The 21173-nt window shown below is 44.6% G+C and overlaps 1 protein-coding gene across 1 annotated transcript in view; it reads left to right on the top strand.

Moving 5' to 3' along the window:
• The window catches only part of CFAP54 (cilia and flagella associated protein 54), a 2285874-nt gene that overhangs the window by 29891 nt on the left and 2234810 nt on the right, over positions 1–21173 (top strand). Inside the window, exon 2 of the mRNA XM_086918163.1 lies at positions 14653–14758. Within this exon, the coding sequence (XP_086774289.1) occupies positions 14653–14758 (106 nt within the window). The remainder of the gene's footprint in view (positions 1–14652; positions 14759–21173) is intronic.

A 21173-nucleotide genomic window follows, 5' to 3' on the forward strand; every position in this document is an offset into this window, starting at 1 on the left:
CTCTATTTATCTAGCTACCGCCCTCACACTATCTATCTATTGCACTCACTCTATCTGTTGCCCTCACTTTATCTATCGCCCTCACTCTATCAATCTATCTATCGTGCTCACTCTATCTATCTATCGCCCTCACTCTATCTGTTGCCCTCACTTTATCCATCGCCCTCACTCTATCAATCTATCTATCGTCCTCACTCTATCTATCGCCCTCACTCTATCTGTCGCCCTCGCTCTATCTGTCGCCCTCGCTCTATCTGTCGCCCTCGCTCTATCTGTCGCCCTCACTCTATCTGTCGCCCTCACTCTATCTGTCGCCCTCACTCTATCTGTCGCCCTCACTCTATCTGTCGCCCTCACTCTATCTGTCGCCCTCACTCTATCTGTCGCCCTCACTCTATCTGTCGCCCTCACTCTATCTGTCGCCCTCACTCTATCTGTCGCCCTCACTCTATCTGTCGCCCTCACTCTATCTGTCGCCCTCACTCTATCTGTCGCCCTCACTCTATCTATCTGTCGCCCTCACTCTATCTATCTGTCGCCCTCACTCTATCTATCTGTCGCCCTCACTCTATCAATCTATCTGTCGCCCTCACTCTATCAATCTATCTGTCGCCCTCACTCTATCAATCTATCTGTCGCCCTCACTCTATCAATCTATCTGTCGCCCTCACTCTATCAATCTATCTGTCGCCCTCACTCTATCAATCTATCTGTCGCCCTCACTCCATCTATCTATCTGTCGCCCTCACTCCATCTATCTATCTATCGCCCTCACTCTATCTATCTGTCGCCCTCACTCTATCTATCTGTCGCCCTCACTCTATCTATCTGTCGCCCTCACTCTATCTATCTGTCGCCCTCACTCTATCTATCTGTTGCCCTCACTCTATCTATCTGTCGCCCTCACTCTATCTGTCACCCACACTCTATCTATCGCCCTCACTCTATCTATCTGTCGCCCTCACTCTATCTATCTGTCGCCCTCACTCTATCTATCTGTTGCCCTCACTCTATATATTGCCCTCACTCTATATATTGCCCTCACTCTATCTATTGCCCTCACTCTATCTATCGCCCTCACTCTATCTATCTGTCGCCCTCACTCTATCTATCTGTTGCCCTCACTCTATCTATCTGTCGCCCTCACTCTATCTATCGCCCTCACTCTATCTATCTGTCGCCCTCACTCTATCTATCTGTCGCCCTCACTCTATCTATCTGTCGCCCTCACTCTATATATTGCCCTCACTCTATCTATTGCCCTCACTCTATCTGTCGCCCTCACTCTATCTGTCGCCCTCACTCTATCTATCGCCCTCACTCTATCTATCGCCCTCACTCTATCTGTCTATCGCCCTCACTCTATCTGTCTATCGCCGTCACTCTATCTGTCTATCGCCCTCACTCTATCTGTCTATCGCCCTCACTCTATCTGTCTATCGCCCTCACTCTATCTGTCTATCGCCCTCACTCTATTTATCTAGCTACCGCCCTCACACTATCTATCTATTGCACTCACTCTATCTGTTGCCCTCACTTTATCTATCGCCCTCACTCTATCAATCTATCTATCGTGCTCACTCTATCTATCTATCGCCCTCACTCTATCTGTTGCCCTCACTTTATCCATCGCCCTCACTCTATCAATCTATCTATCGTCCTCACTCTATCTATCGCCCTCACTCTATCTGTCTGTCGCCCTCACTCTATCTGTCTGTCGCCCTCACTCTATCTATCTGTCGCCCTCACTCTATCTATCTGTTGCCCTCACTCTATATATTGCCCTCACTCTATCTATTGCCCTCACTCTATCTGTCGCCCTCACTCTATCTATCGCCCTCACTCTATCTATCTGTCGCCCTCACTCTATCTATCTGTTGCCCTCACTCTATCTATCTGTCGCCCTCACTCTATCTGTCACCCACACTCTATCTATCGCCCTCACTCTATCTATCTGTCGCCCTCACTCTATCTATCTGTCGCCCTCACTCTATCTATCTGTCGCCCTCACTCTATCTATTGCCCTCACTCTATATATTGCCCTCACTCTATCTATTGCCCTCACTCTATCTGTCGCCCTCACTCTATCTGTCGCCCTCACTCTATCTATCGCCCTCACTCTATCTATCGCCCTCACTCTATCTGTCTATCGCCCTCACTCTATCTGTCTATCGCCGTCACTCTATCTGTCTATCGCCCTCACTCTATCTGTCTATCGCCCTCACTCTATCTGTCTATCGCCCTCACTCTATCTGTCTATCGCCCTCACTCTATTTATCTAGCTACCGCCCTCACACTATCTATCTATTGCACTCACTCTATCTGTTGCCCTCACTTTATCTATCGCCCTCACTCTATCAATCTATCTATCGTGCTCACTCTATCTATCTATCGCCCTCACTCTATCTGTTGCCCTCACTTTATCCATCGCCCTCACTCTATCAATCTATCTATCGTCCTCACTCTATCGCCCTCACTCTATCTGTCGCCCTCGCTCTATCTGTCGCCCTCGCTCTATCTGTCGCCCTCGCTCTATCTGTCGCCCTCACTCTATCTGTCGCCCTCACTCTATCTGTCGCCCTCACTCTATCTGTCGCCCTCACTCTATCTGTCGCCCTCACTCTATCTGTCGCCCTCACTCTATCTGTCGCCCTCACTCTATCTGTCGCCCTCACTCTATCTGTCGCCCTCACTCTATCTGTCGCCCTCACTCTATCTGTCGCCCTCACTCTATCTGTCGCCCTCACTCTATCTGTCGCCCTCACTCTATCTGTCGCCCTCACTCTATCTGTCGCCCTCACTCTATCTGTCGCCCTCACTCTATCTATCTGTTGCCCTCACTCTATATATTGCCCTCACTCTATCTATTGCCCTCACTCTATCTGTCGCCCTCACTCTATATATTGCCCTCACTCTATCTATTGCCCTCACTCTATCTGTCGCCCTCACTCTATCTGTCGCCCTCACTCTATCTGTCGCCCTCACTCTATCTGTCGCCCTCACTCTATCTGTCGCCCTCACTCTATCTGTCGCCCTCACTCTATCTGTCGCCCTCACTCTATCTATCTGTCGCCCTCACTCTATCTATCTGTCGCCCTCACTCTATCTATCTGTCGCCCTCACTCTATCTATCTGTCGCCCTCACTCTATCTATCTGTCGCCCTCACTCTATCTATCTGTCGCCCTCACTCTATCTATCTGTCGCCCTCACTCTATCTATCTGTCGCCCTCACTCTATCTATCTGTCGCCCTCACTCTATCTATCTGTCGCCCTCACTCTATCTGTCGCCCTCACTCTATCAATCTATCTGTCGCCCTCACTCTATCAATCTATCTGTCGCCCTCACTCTATCTATCTGTCGCCCTCACTCTATCTATCTGTCGCCCTCACTCTATCTGTCTATCGCCGTCACTCTATCTGTCTATCGCCCTCACTCTATCTGTCTATCGCCCTCACTCTATCTGTCTATCGCCCTCACTCTATCTGTCTATCGCCCTCACTCTATTTATCTAGCTACCGCCCTCACACTATCTATCTATTGCACTCACTCTATCTGTTGCCCTCACTTTATCTATCGCCCTCACTCTATCAATCTATCTATCGTGCTCACTCTATCTATCTATCGCCCTCACTCTATCTGTTGCCCTCACTTTATCCATCGCCCTCACTCTATCAATCTATCTATCGTCCTCACTCTATCTGTCTATCGCCCTCACTCTATCTATCTGTCGCCCTCACTCTATCTATCTGTCGCCCTCACTCTATCTATCTGTTGCCCTCACTCTATCTATCTGTCGCCCTCACTCTATCTGTCACCCACACTCTATCTATCGCCCTCACTCTATCTATCTGTCGCCCTCACTCTATCTATCTGTCGCCCTCACTCTATCTGTCGCCCTCACTCTATCTATCTGTTGCCCTCACTCTATCTATCTGTCGCCCTCACTCTATCTATCTGTCGCCCTCACTCTATATATTGCCCTCACTCTATCTATTGCCCTCACTCTATCTATTGCCCTCACTCTATCTATTGCCCTCACTCTATCTGTCGCCCTCACTCTATCTGTCGCCCTCACTCTATCTATCGCCCTCACTCTATCTATCGCCCTCACTCTATCTATCGCCCTCACTCTATCTATCGCCCTCACTCTATCTATCGCCCTCACTCTATCTGTCTATCGCCCTCACTCTATCTGTCTATCGCCGTCACTCTATCTGTCTATCGCCGTCACTCTATCTGTCTATCGCCGTCACTCTATCTGTCTATCGCCGTCACTCTATCTGTCTATCGCCGTCACTCTATCTGTCTATCGCCCTCACTCTATCTGTCTATCGCCCTCACTCGATCTGTCTATCGCCCTCACTCTATCTGTCTATCGCCCTCACTCTATCTGTCTATCGCCCTCACTCTGTCTATCGCCCTCACTCTATCTGTCTATCGCCCTCACTCTGTCTATCGCCCTCACTCTATCTGTCTATCTATCTATCTATCTATCAATCAATCCAACTATCTATCGCCCTCACTCTATTTATCTAGCTACCGCCCTCACACTATCTATCTATTGCACTCACTCTATCTGTTGCCCTCACTTTATCCATCGCCCTCACTCTATCAATCTATCTATCGTCCTCACTCTATCTATCGCCCTCACTCTATCTGTCGCCCTCGCTCTATCTGTCGCCCTCGCTCTATCTGTCGCCCTCGCTCTATCTGTCGCCCTCGCTCTATCTGTCGCCCTCGCTCTATCTGTCGCCCTCACTCTATCTGTCGCCCTCACTCTATCTGTCGCCCTCACTCTATCTGTCGCCCTCACTCTATCTGTCGCCCTCACTCTATCTGTCGCCCTCACTCTATCTGTCGCCCTCACTCTATCTGTCTGTCGCCCTCACTCTATCTATCTGTCGCCCTCACTCTATCTATCTGTCGCCCTCACTCTATCTATCTGTCGCCCTCACTCTATCTATCTGTCGCCCTCACTCTATCTATCTGTCGCCCTCACTCTATCTATCTGTCGCCCTCACTCTATCTATCTGTCGCCCTCACTCTATCTATCTGTCGCCCTCACTCTATCTATCTGTCGCCCTCACTCTATCTATCTGTCGCCCTCACTCTATCAATCTATCTGTCGCCCTCACTCTATCAATCTATCTGTCGCCCTCACTCCATCTATCTATCTGTCGCCCTCACTCTATCTATTAATCCAAATATCTATCACCCTCTTTCTATCTAGCTATCGCCCTCTATCTATCGCCCTCTATCTATCTGTTTATCACCCTCACACTATCTGTCTATCTATCACTCTCACTCTATCTATCTATCGCACCTCCACAGCATCACTCAAGGGGACCACAACATCACTATAAGCTACCACAGCATCAGTATTGTATTGTATTGTAAGGGGAACTTGTAAAGCGCACTGACACCGTGGGTTTCCTGGCGCTGGTTGGATGCAGAAGGATCAGAGGGATTTAGCTGGATTGAGGGAAAAGCCATGTTTTTAGGGATTTACGGAAAAGAATGAGAGAGTTAGAGGTTTTGAGAGAGAGGGGAAAGGAGTTCCAAAGTTTAGGGGCCAGGAATGCAAATCTCCGGCCTCCAGATCTGCAGAGTTTGATAGGGGGGATGGACAGGAAGTGAAGGTGGGCTGATCTTAGGTTCCGTGAAGGGCAGTAGGGCCTGATGAGGGATTTCAGAAAGACGGGACAGGAGCCAGATAAAGATTTAAAGGTGAGGCAGCCGATCTTAAAGGTTGCCCTCGAGATGACAGGGAGCCAATGCAGTTTAGAGAGATGGGGTTTGGTGGATTGCCATTTCGGAATCCCAAGGGCCAGTCTCGCCGCTTGATTTTGAACAGATTGTAGTCTGGAGAGAGATGTTTTAGGCTGACCGTGGTAAATAGAGTTCGAAAAATCTAAGCGGGAGAGGACGAGGGCCATGGCAACTTGCAGAAGGGCTTCAGGAGTGAGGAGATAGGCCATCTTCCTGATCCTGCGCAGCTGGAACATGCAGGAGGAGACCACCGTCCCCACTTGGGGCCCGAGAGAAAGGCCGGAGTCAATAGTGACCCCGAGACTCTTTACCGAGGCCACGGGGGTGGGGGGGAGGCCAAGTTCTGCCGGCCAAAAATGCGGACCCCAGTGGGTAGAGCTCCTGCCAGGAAGAAGGAGCTCCGTCTTTCCGGGGTTCAATTTGAGCTGGTTTTGACACATCCACTGGAGGATGTGGGACATAGCTGCCTGGAAATTAGGAATAGCAGAGGGGGAATTGAGAGGAAAGATGAGTTGCAGGTCGTCCGCGTAGTTAAAAACGGTGACGTCCCACTGCCTCAGAGAAAAAAGGAGGGGTCGAAGATAGAGGTTAAAGAGAAGAGGGGATAAGGAGGAGCCCTGGGGGACCCCGCAGGGCGAGTGCTCCCTAGGAGCTCTGAAAGTGCCCAGGCTGAGGGTCTGAGACCTCCCGGTCAGGAAGGATTTGACCCATGCCAGCGCCAGGCCCTGGATGCCAGCCTGCTCGACACGGTGGAGGAGGATGTTGTGGTCCACCGTGTCGAAAGCGGCTGACAGATCTAATAATACCAAGGCCTGGGGGGTACCCTTCTCAGCGCCGTCTCTCTAGGCATCCAGCACGGCCAAGATCACAGTCTCCGTGGAGTGGCCGGGTCTGAAGCCGGCCTGGTTGGCCTCGAGAAAGTTGGAGCTCTCGATGAACTCTGAGAGACAGGCAGTGGTGTGGGCTTCCAGGATTTTGGAGAAGAAGGGTAAGAGGGAGATGGGGCGGTAGTTCGCCGGAACGGCGGGATCAGCACCCGGCTTCTTCAGTAGAGGCACCAAAACGGCCTCCTTGAAGGAGCTGGGCACCGTACCGGACGAGAGAGAGGAGTTCAGCAGGGGAAGGATGCAGTCGGGTAGAGAATGGCAGATGTCTCGTAGTATGGTGGGGGGACAGCAGTCGTCTGGAGATCCAGACTTAGTACGGGTAGCCAATGTGGCCAAGGAAGTTGGGTCTAAGGGAGGAAACTGAGTGAAAGAGAGGGCATTGTGGGGGGGAGAGACGGAACCAGCGCCAGGGGGAGTAGCCGGGATGGTGTCTTTAATCAAAGCAATTTTCTGAATGAAGAAAGTACTTAGCGCGTTACAAGATTCCTGTGTGGGGGCCTGAGTCGGAAGTGTCCTGGGATCGGAAGTGAATTCGTTAAGAACTTTAAAAATCTCTTTGGACTTGCAAGGGGCGGATAAGATTTTTTTTCTGAGGCGTAAGCTTTTTTGGCTGCGGAGATGGCTGTTTTGTACTTAATGCGCGCGGCCACATATACGCCTCTGCTAGACGAGCAATAGTCTCTCCTCCACCTGCGCTCTGATCGGCGAAGTTCCAATTGCAGGGTCTTGAGATGGGGGGTGAACCATTTGTGGGAGTTGCAGTGTCGGGATCGAGGGAACTTAGAGGGGCAAAAATATCGCTGGCTGTCGTAAGCCAGTCAGAAATATGCCCGTGAAGCTCGTTGGTGCTTAAATCATTGGGAAGCAGGGGACGGGTTAGGGAGAGGTGAGATAGAAATTTAGAGGAATCGGCAGCTCTCCACTTGCGGGCGGTGCCGCCCTCCTGCAGTGGGATCCTAATCTGGCCAACAGCCGAGAAAGTGGTGTCAATCAAAAAGTGATCAGACCACACACAAGGTGTTATAAGCGGACAGGAGGACTTGACCCCGTGGACCCAAATGTGGTCAAGGATGTGACCGCCACTGTGAGTGGCGGACCTGACTAATTGAGTAAAGTTCAGGCTCGAGAGGGCCTCGAACAGTTCGAAGGCATGGGGGCCAGCGTCCTCGTGCTGGAACCAGTAGTTGAAGTCACCAACAATGACAGTGCTGGGGAGGAGGTGGCAAGATTAGTCAACTGTTCAATAAAAGATGAGGGGAAGGAAGGCATGGGGTGAGGGGGGCGGTATAGTACCATTAGGGTAACTGCACCTACCTCGGTCCCAAGACGGAGGACCAGGTTATCCACTTCAGGGAGGGTCATGGAGGCGGAGGCGATAATCTTAAGATTCTTGCGTATTGCCGCTGCCACCCCTCCTCCGGAGCGGCCCCCAGGACGGTTGGTGTTCAACAGGAAATAATCAGTGAAGGCCACAGCATAATTTGTCGGCACCACAGCATCAACCTGTGCAACCATTCAACAATAACTGGTTCAAATATGTTCTCTCAATGTTTCAAGCTTTATTACAAATGTTACAAAAAATGTTAATATTTCACTTCTGTTCTTGGATTTTCGTCACAATAAAATACACTGAACATAATCTTCACAAAAGTTATTTAACAAAACTCGAACAATCTAGGAATAATATATCATGCATTCAGATATCAGAACAAGCACAAGAAACCTCCGAAGACGATATAATAAGAAAGGAGTTCTCTAAATTTTACTCTGGCATATATGAAGAAGACACAAATCCAACTAATGAGCAAATTGGTAAATACTTGGAAGCTGTTCACCTTCCAAAACTAATATACGAAGAAAAGACAGAGATAAATCAAAGGATTAAACCGGAGGAAGTTAGAGAAGTGATAAACAACTTAAAAAGAGGAAAAGCCGCTGGTCCAGATGCACTTCCGAACGAATTCTATATAACATTAAAAGAGCACCTAATCAATAAACTAACAGACCTAATGAACGATATACTTATGGATCATGGGAAAATTCCAGATACCTGGAATGATGCGATAATTAGTGTTATTCTAAAACCCGGAAAAAATCCCAAAACATGTGAGTCATATAGACCAATATCGCTACTTAACTGTGACTATAAAATCTTCACACAAGTTATAGCAAAACGACTTGCAAAAGTTATGCCTGGCTTGATTAATATAAATCAGAAAGGGTTTATAAAAGGAAGGCAAATTCACGAAATTACTCATGAGTTATTCGCAGCAATTGATATTGCCTCTTCTAAAAATCTTCCCCTTACTATAATCACCTATGACGCTGCCAAAGCATTTGATAGGGTAAGCTGGGATTTTCTAAACGAAGCCATAAGAAATTACGAATTGGGGGAAAGTGTCGCCCATGTGGTAAAAGAAATATATAGGAATCCAAGAGCTAGAATACTAATCAACGGCAACCTGAGTGACAACATCAAAATACAACGTGGCACAAGGCAAGGTTGCCCGTTGTCACCGTTACTTTTTAATCTTTATATAGAGCCACTGGCTACGTTAATTAGGAATCATACTCAGATCTCTGCATTTGAATATCAAAATTGGTCAAAGAAAGTAGCATTATATGCTGATGACTTAATGGTATTTACAACAAGCTATGAAAGCTCCTATCAAGCATTGGATGAGTTGATGAGTGATTTTGGTAAAGTCTCAGGCTATCTGACGAATAAAGAAAAAACTGAAGCAATGAGCTGGAACTGTAATCCTCTCACACAGTATAGCAGAGATAAACTAAAATATTTAGGAATTACTTTGGTAAAGGAAATCGAGAAAGTCCCGCAACTAAATTTAACGATAATAGCTAAAGAAATGAGAAGACTTCTTAAAACATGGTCAAGCATACCATTAACTTTCTTGGGGAGATCTAACATAATAAAAATGTCTATTATTCCAAAATATACATACCTCTTCAATACAATACCATTGGATTTTAAAAAAGAATCCTTGAAGAAGATTCAGGGTGAAATCGCAAGTTTTATTTGGGCTTCAAAAAGCACGAGAATAGCCTGGAGTAAACTCAAGAGGAAGAAAGATCAAGGTGGGATAGCAAGTCCGGACTTATTTGAGTACTATAGGTCCTTTCAATTCAAGAATTTTAGGCCATTATTGAGGAAGTATCAAGATTACCCAAGTTTCCTGCAAAACATGACTGAAAAAACAGATCATTTCTTGTTTAAATTTGGACATCCAAAATTTTTCAAAAAAATAAAATTGAAGATTTTATATAACGCCGCGAAATTGTGGTTTCAAATAAGAACTTCGGTAAATATACCTTATTACAGTGGAAAAGCACCTATATGGGACTCACCAGGGTCACCAGAATGCTTAAAAGATTCTTTAGCAGTACCACTTAAAACATCAGGAATTATGCTATGGGGACAAATCCTAAAAGGAAATGAGATAATCCCATGGAACTCGTTACATGAATTAACAGATGGTAAGATATCAAAATTCAAATATTACCAGCTATCAAACTGGGCGAAGTCATTACAAGAGAAAAATACCGGAAACGAAACACTTGAAAACGAAATGACAGGAACCACGAAAATAAGAAAAGAAATATCAAAGTGGTATTGGGTACTCATTGAATCAGGAGAGGAAGAGTTTACAATCCCGGAAAAAGTTTGGAGAAAAGACATACCGGATCAAGAGATAGACTTACAATTGATATGGCAAGAATCAATGGGGAAATGCTGGTCCTGTATAAAGTCAGCACCATTAAGGAGGAACCACCTGTTTACAGTTCATCGAGCATACTGGACTCCAAAGAAACTGTCCAAATTTAAAGGATCCAATGTTAAGTTATGCCCCAAATGCGGAGAAGCAAGTGCGGACGATATACATATGTTTCAAAAGTGCCCTGTAATAAATAATTACTGGGAGGAGATTGGTAAGACAGTGAATACGATACTAGAAACCAACATAACTGTAAGTACTTCTTTAATATTTTTCGGGATATACAGAAACACAGGTGATGGCAGAAATAAGTTAAGTAAAAAACAGGAAAGTTTACTTTTTGTATTAATGCTGTTAGCCCGAAGGGAGATTTGTATTAACTGGATTAAACCGGTCGCTCCAAGTTACACAAACTGGTTAAATTACACCATTAAAATCAATAATATTGACAGAAACAGGGGATACACAAAGAGAACAAACTTTTGGGAAATTTGGGAGCAGTATTTCCAAAGTAATTAATATCACTCACCGGGTCATGAACAATAAATCCAATGATTATACGCGATAAACCATAATACCAGGTAGAAATGATATCTGCCGAGTAGTCAAATTGGCTAGCTCCCCCCCGATCGTCCAATGGTATTATTGGAAAAGATAAAGGGTAAGTGGAGGAAAACTGATGGATCAAACAATGAAAGGGATACACCCCGAAAGGCAATCTCGGAAAGTGATGGGGCTGTGAAGGCAAAGTTTTTCATCAGACTCCAGAAACCTTCTTATTTATACAATCGCAAAATGAGGATTAAAAAAAAAAAAAAAAAAAAAAGTTATTTACAAAAGTTTAAGCTATTGCCATTATAAATAATAACTTTTATTTAAGTATTAATTATTTAAAAAAATTAAAAAGCCATTGTTATTTTTAATATCAATACATCTAAGTCACGTAAATACAAAACATGTTGCATTACAAATGCTATAGGTGTCACATTTGCAAAAGATAAAAGTATTGGCATTGTAAATGACAAAGCTATTAATGTTGCTATTTTCAAAACCAACACATAAATAAAAAATTTGTCATTGACAAGACCAATAGCTCAAACGTGCCTAATGCGAGACCTATTTCATTGCAAATGCTTGTTCTTAATGCTGCCTCCTGTCTGTAAGTCCTGTAGTCTATTGCCTCCCGGGGTATCGGACATCCCTCTGCTTTTCCCGCCATGTGCAGTTTTTGGTGGCATCTTAAGGTATTTACCCGCACTGTTATCCTCCTTATATAGTGCCGCTAGCAGGTTAAAGCTTTAAAGTTTATTATGTGCGCCGCTTTATATTTAAAGCAGTGTTTTTACTTAATAGCGGCGCCAGTCTCAACTTGCAAAGAGTGAAGACGGCACAACCCCCTGTGGACGCACCCTTCTTTTCTCCACACATCCGTTTAGCTTCTCAATTCAGTGCTCCTTGCTTGTAAAAGTGGCGAACCACGCTTCACTCCTTCTCAGCTCAAGGGGCGAAGGGGAGGCCGTTTCTCCGCTATTATTGGGTTAAACCACAAAGCTGCTTCCGTGCACCAAAATCATCGGGGTAGCAAGTGAGCTCACGTGGCATTGGCATGAGATTATTGCGATAGGCAATTTTACATTTTTTAAACGGAAGCACGCGTGATTTTAACGTTTCGCCGGTGTCTCGTTCAACTACATAGGGGTAGATATTTCCACACCTGCTACTTAATAATGCTTTCCCAGTACCAGTGTCCTACTGTCTTTGCCAATGTTGGCGGGGTGTGTGTCTGACTGACAGCAGCCCCAGGGAGTTTAGCCTTAAGACAACAGCAATTAGTAACACCTGACGAGCACGAATGCCTGCCCTCGGCTGCCAACCTGCTCATAAGGGGAAGTTAAAGGTATTTTCTGTGTGTACATAGTTATTGCAATCCCGAACATGATGCCCTGATTCCTTTATTGCGCTAATCAATAAAGATTAGAGAAAGCTTCCTACACGATTTGATAAATTGGTTTACGGGAGGGAGATTAAGGAACAATAACTGACAGTTTGAAAAGTATAATTTTCAGATGTTTGAAGAAATAAAGTTGCTTAAATAAAGGCTGTATTATGGGGCCTGACCTGCTTCTTTTGCCAGGCATAGGATCACATACATTAGATGAAAGCTGGGTTCTCCTGTTTGTTTTGTAATTTGGCTATGCCCTCTCATAATCCTAAAATGTTTGGAAAATATTTGACATATTTTCTGTACTTTTATTAAATACGCATTTAATCAGATACATTGCAATTGGTACACGAACCCTCCTTTGACTTTTCCATAGTCTTTTTTTAATGTACTTCAAAATAGCTTGTAACGTTTGACAACTCTTCCTTGTAAAGCCAGTCACGAGAAAGAGAACACAGGCTTACCTTACTATCCTGCGAAAGTGAGTCCATTCAACTCGAGGGTCACTCGCTTTGAAAGTCTGAAAACACAAGCTGCCCCCATTGATGTGACAATGTATATACTCCAATCTGAGTCATCACTAGGTAGGCCCTTGGAAGGCAACTCTGGGAAAAGATGAAAGAGATCCGGGAGTTGGGGTTTGGGGGGGTGGGATTGGGAAAGCGGAATCTGTTTGACAGGGAGAGAATCTCTGTTGGAGACAAACAGCCTGATTCATCATGCAGAATGGCACACGCAAAGGGCCAGATTCGCAGAATCTGGCCCTTTGCGAGTGCGATTTTTGCATTTGGGATTCATCATCCCAAATGCAAAAATCGGTAATAGCGATTTCGCTATTTTGCGATGAATGACCTTTAAGGAATCTCTATTTGAGATTCCTTAAATGCAATTCATCATCCATTTTAAAATTGCGAATTCGCAATTTCGGCCCGCTATTTACCGCGAGGTGAAACCTCGTGGTAAATAGCGAAAACTTAGAAAAATGCTTTTAAAAGCATTTTTCTAAGTTGCATGTTGCACACACACATGTCCTTTGGACATGTGTGAGCGCAACACCTGTTTAAATTTGCATTTAAGGGGTGCTACAGGGTGTCCTTTGGACACCCCTGGCACCCTTTAAATCGCTATCTTATTTGCGATTAGCAAATTGCTAATCGCAAATAAGGAATACTCCCTATTCATTCCTATGGGCCTTTTGGCCCATAGGAATGAATGGGGAGTTATTCCTTAATTGCGATTAGCAATTTGCTAATCGCAAATAAGGAATATGTAGGAATCGCATTTTATTTTGCCATTCCTACATGAATCCCGTTTTGCGAGCCTGTAATACCGATTCCTTATGATACGCTATTAAAGACTCGCAAAACGGGTCTTTCATGAATCAGGCTGAAAATCCCTTCCATTTTGTTTGCCACCCTTACTTCCCATTTTGATTTGGTGAGTTATTAACTTAGCAGAAAGTAGTTTTATATTTGATTGAGGTATAACGTTTGAGCGAGGCAATCTTTCTAAGGTCTGGCATGACAGCTCAGCAGTCGCCAAACAATTATGTGTTCATCACTTGAAAGAGACTTTGGCTCCGCCTACATGTTGGGACCCAGGATTACATCATATTTTAATTGAGCAGGAGTAGTGTGCTAACAAAAATAGTGTTTAGCCTCCACGCAGATGTGATCGTATTGTTTATTTATCCAGGTGCCTAAGCTTGAACATTCAGTGACACACACAAGACACTGCTGTGCTATTAAAGTGTTTATAAAAACTGGATAATTTGTGTTGCTTTTACTCTTGCAGCAGCACAGATGGGATGGGGCAGTCATTAACCTACATGGATTTTTAGGTATGGATTGACAGTATAGCTCTCACCTCACCTTTTAACCTACACCAATATTATTCTAAGGCTCTTTACTTCCATACAAATACATATCTATCCCTTGCTCTAAACTTGAATTGCTTCACATTACTATACAACATTTCTTTAAAGCCAGGCTTATTGGCATTGCCTATGCTTGTTTTTGTTTAAAAGTATGCCGGGATCAAGGAGTGGTCAATTTTATTTATCTACCTAACTTATCTTTAAGTGGAAAAGTAGTTTTAAAAGTAGAAGACTTGTATAGCTGTCAGCTCCTGGCTCCTGTTTCTGATCCACCGAGTTCCACAAAACAACCACTTTGCTGTTTAACTGTAAACCATATGCGAAAATGTTGCATTGTAAAATTAGTCCTGCAAAAATATGTTTGTTTTAAATTATGTTACACACAATGCTGAACATGTTATTAACTCTTGCCCTTTGGAATATGTTTTTTCCGTTGTATCAGAGCCAGCACTTTGTTCAATATTTGGAACAAATATAAAACACGCCTGCCAGCTTTTTACTACTATGAAAAACTTCTGAAAGTTGGAGAGGAGCTAATGCAAATTAAGGTAAGTCAATCAAAGAAGAATATGGTTTTGTTATTTGCCTCTTCAATACTTTTACGCATTTGGACCTTTTCCTGGGTTTGGCTTCCTTGATCAATGACCACTGCTATACAAAGAGCCCATGATTCATATTTCCTGTATGGCCAAGCTCAACAAGCGGAGGCTTCAACCCAGAGGGGACTGCTTGGTCCCAGGGATGAGCAAAAGTATCTTAAATTTGTTAGGTTACACAACTGGACACTGCTTCAAAGCACTAGAATTGAATCATTTTTGTGCAAACATTTTCTTTAATTTCCCATTGTATTTGTTGTGGAACGATCTCTTTTTTCAGATGCCAACAAAGGAACCTCTTGGATGTATACAGAGGAAACTTCATACACATAGATACCTTCTACTCATAATTGGGAGGGTTGTATACATTGGAACCAACCCTCCGCATAATCTCAACTTCCTTGAGATTGTTTGTATTGATTTAATTTGTCCCCATAATCCTTGCCTGTGGAAGACCAAGTCACCTGTCAGGTTATGTTTGATATCAGTGTTTGCTGGTAGCTAATCTGGTGTATCTTTAACATTTTTAGACTTTTTCCTTTGCCTTACTAATTAAGTGTTGTGTGTCGTGTTCCTGTGTTGTGTGCCATTGGTAAAGGAAGGAGATCTCTGTAAGTCATTGTCGGGCTCATTATGCGTTCTGTGTACCCTGCTGGTGCTGTGTTGTGACTTGTAGTGTTACTTTGAATCCTTTCCCTTAGTTACCTGCTCCCTGCTGCTCAGCCAGTATGAATGTGATGTGTGTGGAATGTTGGAATGCTTGATTGATGTCGTGGAATGCTGGACTGCCTGGTGTGGTTGACAGAGAGACAGTTGGAGCATGTGGGTTGAGCAGCAAGGATGCTGCTTATGGAGGGGTTATCAACATGCTATCTGTTAATTACTTACCATCCTAATAACCTGTAACTAAGCTTAATAAACCTTGTATATATAAAATACAATATGGCTACCCCTGGACTTCCTTTGGATTGCAACATGCTGGTCCATGAATCTACACGCTTTCAGGATGGTTGGAGCCTGGCGTCCAGCTGTAACATTCTTTTTCTGCATGTGCTAAGGTGTAAACTAGGTAGTGAGCTATGGACTGTGTGTGGAGAGGTCCCTTCAGGTATATATGCAGTGCATAAAGAATGGAAGTCTGCATTGGAACCAGGAAATACAATTCTACTTCAGTTTCCTGAAAGCTGAAGGATCCTGCTAATGCCTCAAAGAGGGAAGAACAATTGTGTTCATGTCACTATGTCCCTCTCAAACAGATAATCCTCTATCTTATCACCAGTTGCCCACAATTCATTTGTGAGCGTCGTATTTTATTCCTTCTTGGGGTGGCCCCAGTGAGCACTTAGTCTGCACTTTTCCAAATATTTTTCATGAAAGTGACCCTGTAAAAGTTAGATTCAATCAGCTGTCGTTAATTTGCAAGCTCTGCATTTCATTATTTGTTAATATTCCCCTTCCTTTTGACTTCTTAGTAGTAACACATATTGTGTAACACCAAGTGCTCTAACTAAAACCCTGTGCAGCAGCCCTCTTGAAGTTACGGTCATGGGATGGTCCAAAGGTTTGCAGGGTCTTTGTTTGCGAATGCCACCCATAACAGGAGCATGCTTGGGAATTTCATTTGCATAGATTGTAAATAAGGGAGGTGAGGCAAGAGGGTGGACTTTTGTTGAACTCTGGGGAAATGGGTTAGCCAAAGTCGGGTAAAAGCCTTTTGCAGGAGAAAGTTGCACAACTCACTTCAAATAACTTGTTGCTTTCTTGTTAATTACAAAATATAAATCCTGTGGTGAAATTTCACCAGTTAGTCCTTTAATGAAAATGTGAGATTCCTATAGCAACCCATTTTTCCAGTTGGAATTCATTATGTAACAGTGGAAACTCCCAGTAATTTTTGAGTGGGAGCAGTGGGTTTTTGGAAGGCGAAAGGATGATGTTAGTGAATTGGAACTAATGTAGGTACAAGGATTAACATGGAAAGCAGATAGAACGTCATGGGAATGCTTATTGTTAATAACAAAAAAGTGGAGAAAAAATTCTACACACCTACGTAAAGTTCTTCACTTCTGCTTTAAAAAAAAACATTTTTCCTCAACAGTAGGGTATTTAAGCATAACATGTCCAATTCACAAAGGTAAACTTAGATGTTTGGTCTAAACTTAGACCACACGTCTACGTTTACAACTTTGGGAATTCACCAAGAGCATTTACAAGTACTATGGCCATTGTGAATTGTGAAAGTCGTAAACTTAGATGTTTGGTCTTAGTTTAGACCAATCGTCTTAGTTTACCTTTGAAATCTGGCCCAAAGAGTAGAATTATTAATGAGAAGAACATATTTAAAATATGAATGCGTATCAGAGCTTAATTTGAAAAATAATAAGTATCTAGGCCCAACCTTTTCCTCAGACGCCCTAGCCAACAATTGCAATATTGGAATTGCTGAATACCAAGACTTCTTAGTCTTGATTCCACCTCCTTCGTTCACCACCCTGCGGTCCCTTCCCATTTATCTCACTCGTGAAGGTTCTTTTTTATCCCTGCTCCCTTTGTTGTTGTCTTTCCGTCATTCTCTTCTTCACCCCCACCAGTGAAAACATAATGTTGTATTCCTATTGCGTCAACATCAGTGTTCCCTTCTACCTGCATACCCCAACTTCCAATGATATATTGTATAATCAAATGTGAGTGTCATTTTTTGCATTAACCTGGAGTGCCCTTTAGCCTTAGGATGCTTGCTTACCTTATTGTCTATTAGGTCTAGGGGCCATTTTATTTGCATATTTTGTGCATCTTAGTAAAGCGCAAACTTGCTTTCGATTATTGGCAACCAGAAGTGGGATTTTAGCAAATTAATGATGTCAGCAGTGTGTTCATATATTCATAATTTCAAGGACATCTTACAATTGCTCAATGGGAAGATGCTGCCACCTACTTTGTAAATACTTCAGCGTTACATCAATCAATCAATTCACATTTGTATAGCGCATCGTTGTCACCCCCTAGGGGTAAATGGGAGCTGAGAGTGCTGAGTTTCCATCGAAAAGCCAGGCCCTGAGCTTCTTTCTCAAGTCCCCCAAGGAGGCTGCTGTCCGGAGGTGGAGGGCCAGGTCCTTCTAGGTCTTGGCAGAGATGTAGGAGAAGGAGCGACCCCTGCTGTGACCGATACGAGGTGTTTGTGTGAGGGTTAGTGATGCGGAGCGCAGGTGTCTTGTGGACCTTGGTCCTGTAGAACTTTCTAGGCATGTGTGATGATCTTGAACTGGCATCTCTTCTGGATGGGGATGCCAGTGGATGTTCAGATAGTTACATGCTAAATTGGCTGCTTTGAGCGAGAGCTCTGGTTGGTTGAAATGACAATTGTATCTTGTTTATTTGCTGTGCTGCTTGATGTTTTGGCATGCCAGATTTTTTCTCTTTCCAACATGCTTTCTTTTAACCCTTCCCTTTTTGCCTTTCCCTCTCTTGTTCTGGGTCATAGTCTAATGAAAAATAAGTTGCGGTCCCCCAAAAAAGAGTGGCAATGGACTCAACCTGAATGCACCAGTTAAAATAAGCACAGAATCTTTCTCCTGAGAGGGACTAGTTTGGGGCCCTTGGAGAGCTCACCTCTTTTTACCCTTGTCCCCCCCTCGCCCCCCCCCCCCCACCCCTTCTTCTTTTGGGACTCTGCCCACCCATGGCTGAGTCTCCCACATACAACTTCTTTTGGACCCTAGTGCTGAGCTAGCGGCCCGCCTCCTTGGCAAGCTTACTGGGTTCAGTAATCTTGCTGTCAATCAAGTGCTGGCACAGCTCTGTAAAACAACAACGAGACAAATGCTCCCAAGCAATCAAATTGTACCCTCACTCTACTCAAGGTAATGGAGTCACACAGCTAAGATAACCCCTGCTCACCCCTTTGGTAGCTTGGCATGTGTAGTCAGGCAATGTGTAAAGCATTTGTACGTAGACATGCAGTAACACAGTGAAACCACTAGAAAAAGAGTCCACACTAGTTTAGAAAAATAGCCATTATTTATTTGAACAAAACAAGACCAAAACAACAAAACTCTAACATACAAAAGCAAAGATGTCATTTTCAAAGTTTAAGTAAGTTCAGTTAATAAAAATCTAGGGATGCGTTTCTTTCAGCAGAAAGTGCCTTGGATGCTCAAAGACGAAACAGGCGCAGGGGAGGTGGGGCATCAGAAAAGCAAAGCGGTGCATCTGTTCCTTACTCCAAGGGGAGATAATGTTGTGGTGCCTTACTGCCATTGTGGTGGGGCAATGCGTCGGTTCCTTACAATTATGCAGGGGAGTTGATGCACCGGTTCCTTACTGCCAGTGGAGGTGATTCTTCGGTTCCTTACCGGAAGGAGAGGTAATGCATTTATCTTCGGACGTGCTGCATCGATGCAGCAGGGGCGAAGCATGTGCTGCGTCAATTTCACAGCTGCGAAGCAAGTAATGCATCGACTCCCACACAGCCCCTTCTTCAGCAGCGATGAAGGGGCTGTGTGGGAGTCTGAGTGGGTGCCACGAACATCGGTGACAGTAATTCTTTAACTGCACTATGGTGCTGCATAGAGAACATGGGGGCTGAGAGTCGATGCGTGGATTTTCTAACCAGGATACACTTCCAAGGGCTCAGGAACTGGATTTGGCACCACTTTGCAAGTTGGGGCTCTCTAAGGAGGGCCCAGGCACTGGTAGGTGAAGTCTTTGATGGCCCTGAGACTTTGTTACCGGTGCCAAGCACGCACACACCCTTGGAAAACCTTGGAAGCCAGATATAGATAGCAAAGTCCAATCCTTTCACTCCTAGGACAGAAGCAGAAACCAGCAGGCTAGTACAACAAGGAAACATGCTGAGTCAGTCCCTCCTACAGCATCCTGCTTTTCTTCCTGGCAGAATGTCCTTAGTCCAGAAGTGGTCTGATTTGGGGAGTCAGAGGTCAAATATTTATACTTTTTTCTGCCTTTGAAGTAGGCAAACTTCAAAGGAAAGTCTTTGTAGTGCACAGGACCCTCCTTTCCCTGACTCCCATCACTCTAGCTCAGGAAGGCCCATCAGCCTGGTGATGGGCCATCAGGATATGCAAGGCACACTGTGTGGGACTGTCTAGAGAGAATGCACAAGAGCCCAACTGTCAGCCAACCCAAAAGTGGATTCTACGGACAGGCAGAGGCATAGAATGGCTAAGCAAGATAATACCAATTTCTAAAAGTGACATTTTCAATCACTCAATTTAAAAACCAACTTTTCAAAAACATACATTTTGAAATTGTAAGTTCAGAGACCCCAAACTTCAAATCCCTACCTGCTCCCAATAGGAAATTATACTTCAAGATATTTCAAGGCACTTCCAATGTTACCCTTTGGGAGAGATAGTCTTGCAATAGTGAAAAACAAAATTAGCAGTATTTCACTATTAGGACATGTAAACGACACAAGTACATGTGCTACCTTTTAAATTCACTGCACCCTGCCCATGGGGCTGCCTAGGGCCTACCTTAAGTCTGCCTTACATGCAGTAAAAGGGAAGATTTGGGCCTGGCAAGTGGTTGCACTTGCCAGGTTGAAATGGTTGTTTAAAACTGCACACAGAAATACTGCAGTGGCAGGTCTGAAACATGTTTGCCAGGCTACTCATGTGGGTTCGCACAATCAGTGCTGCAGGCCCACTGGTAGCATTTGATTTACAGGCCCTTGCCACACCTGGTGCAATTGACTAGGGACTTACTAGTAAATCAGATAAGCAGAGTCCTAAAACCAGCAAAAATGAATGTAGCATACAGTCAACAAACAGGAGGTCAGAACAAAAAGACTGGGGAAATGACGCCAAAGACGCCAGGTCTAACAGTTGGCAACAACAGTTTCCCTCTGCTCCTATTCAGGCATAGTCTCTCAGGTATAGTCTCTCAGGTTGTGCAGATTCAGTACTGCATTGCTTTCTTAGTGACACTGGTGAGTCCCAGGCGTGCACTTCTGCAATCACTATCTTCACACTCATGAGCTTTCATGCCAGGGCTGGAGGCCACAGACTGAGTCCTAGTATGCTTTCGGATTGCAGACCCTAAGCAGTGTGCTCTGTAGGCTTGTCAGCTGCTGAAACCTTTGGGCCAACAAAGGTGGGTGTTCATCTTTAGGGGTGGCAGCTTTTGGGAAAAATGCAAGCAGATGCTCACCTTCGGCAATTGCAGCCCTGGAGACTGATACAGCAGGTGCTGGTCTTCATCAGTTGTCACCCTGGAGACTTATGTAGTCGGATGCTCGCCTTTAACAGTTCAGCTCTGGAGGCCAGTGGAGTAAATGCTCATCTTTAGCAGTTGTGGGGCAGAAGGCTGATGCAGAAGCTTCTAATGGGTGGGCACTTCTGGTGGC

The sequence above is a fragment of the Lissotriton vulgaris genome, chromosome 1_1, assembly GCF_964263255.1.
Source record: "Lissotriton vulgaris chromosome 1_1, aLisVul1.2, whole genome shotgun sequence".
NCBI lineage: Eukaryota > Metazoa > Chordata > Amphibia > Caudata > Salamandridae > Lissotriton > Lissotriton vulgaris.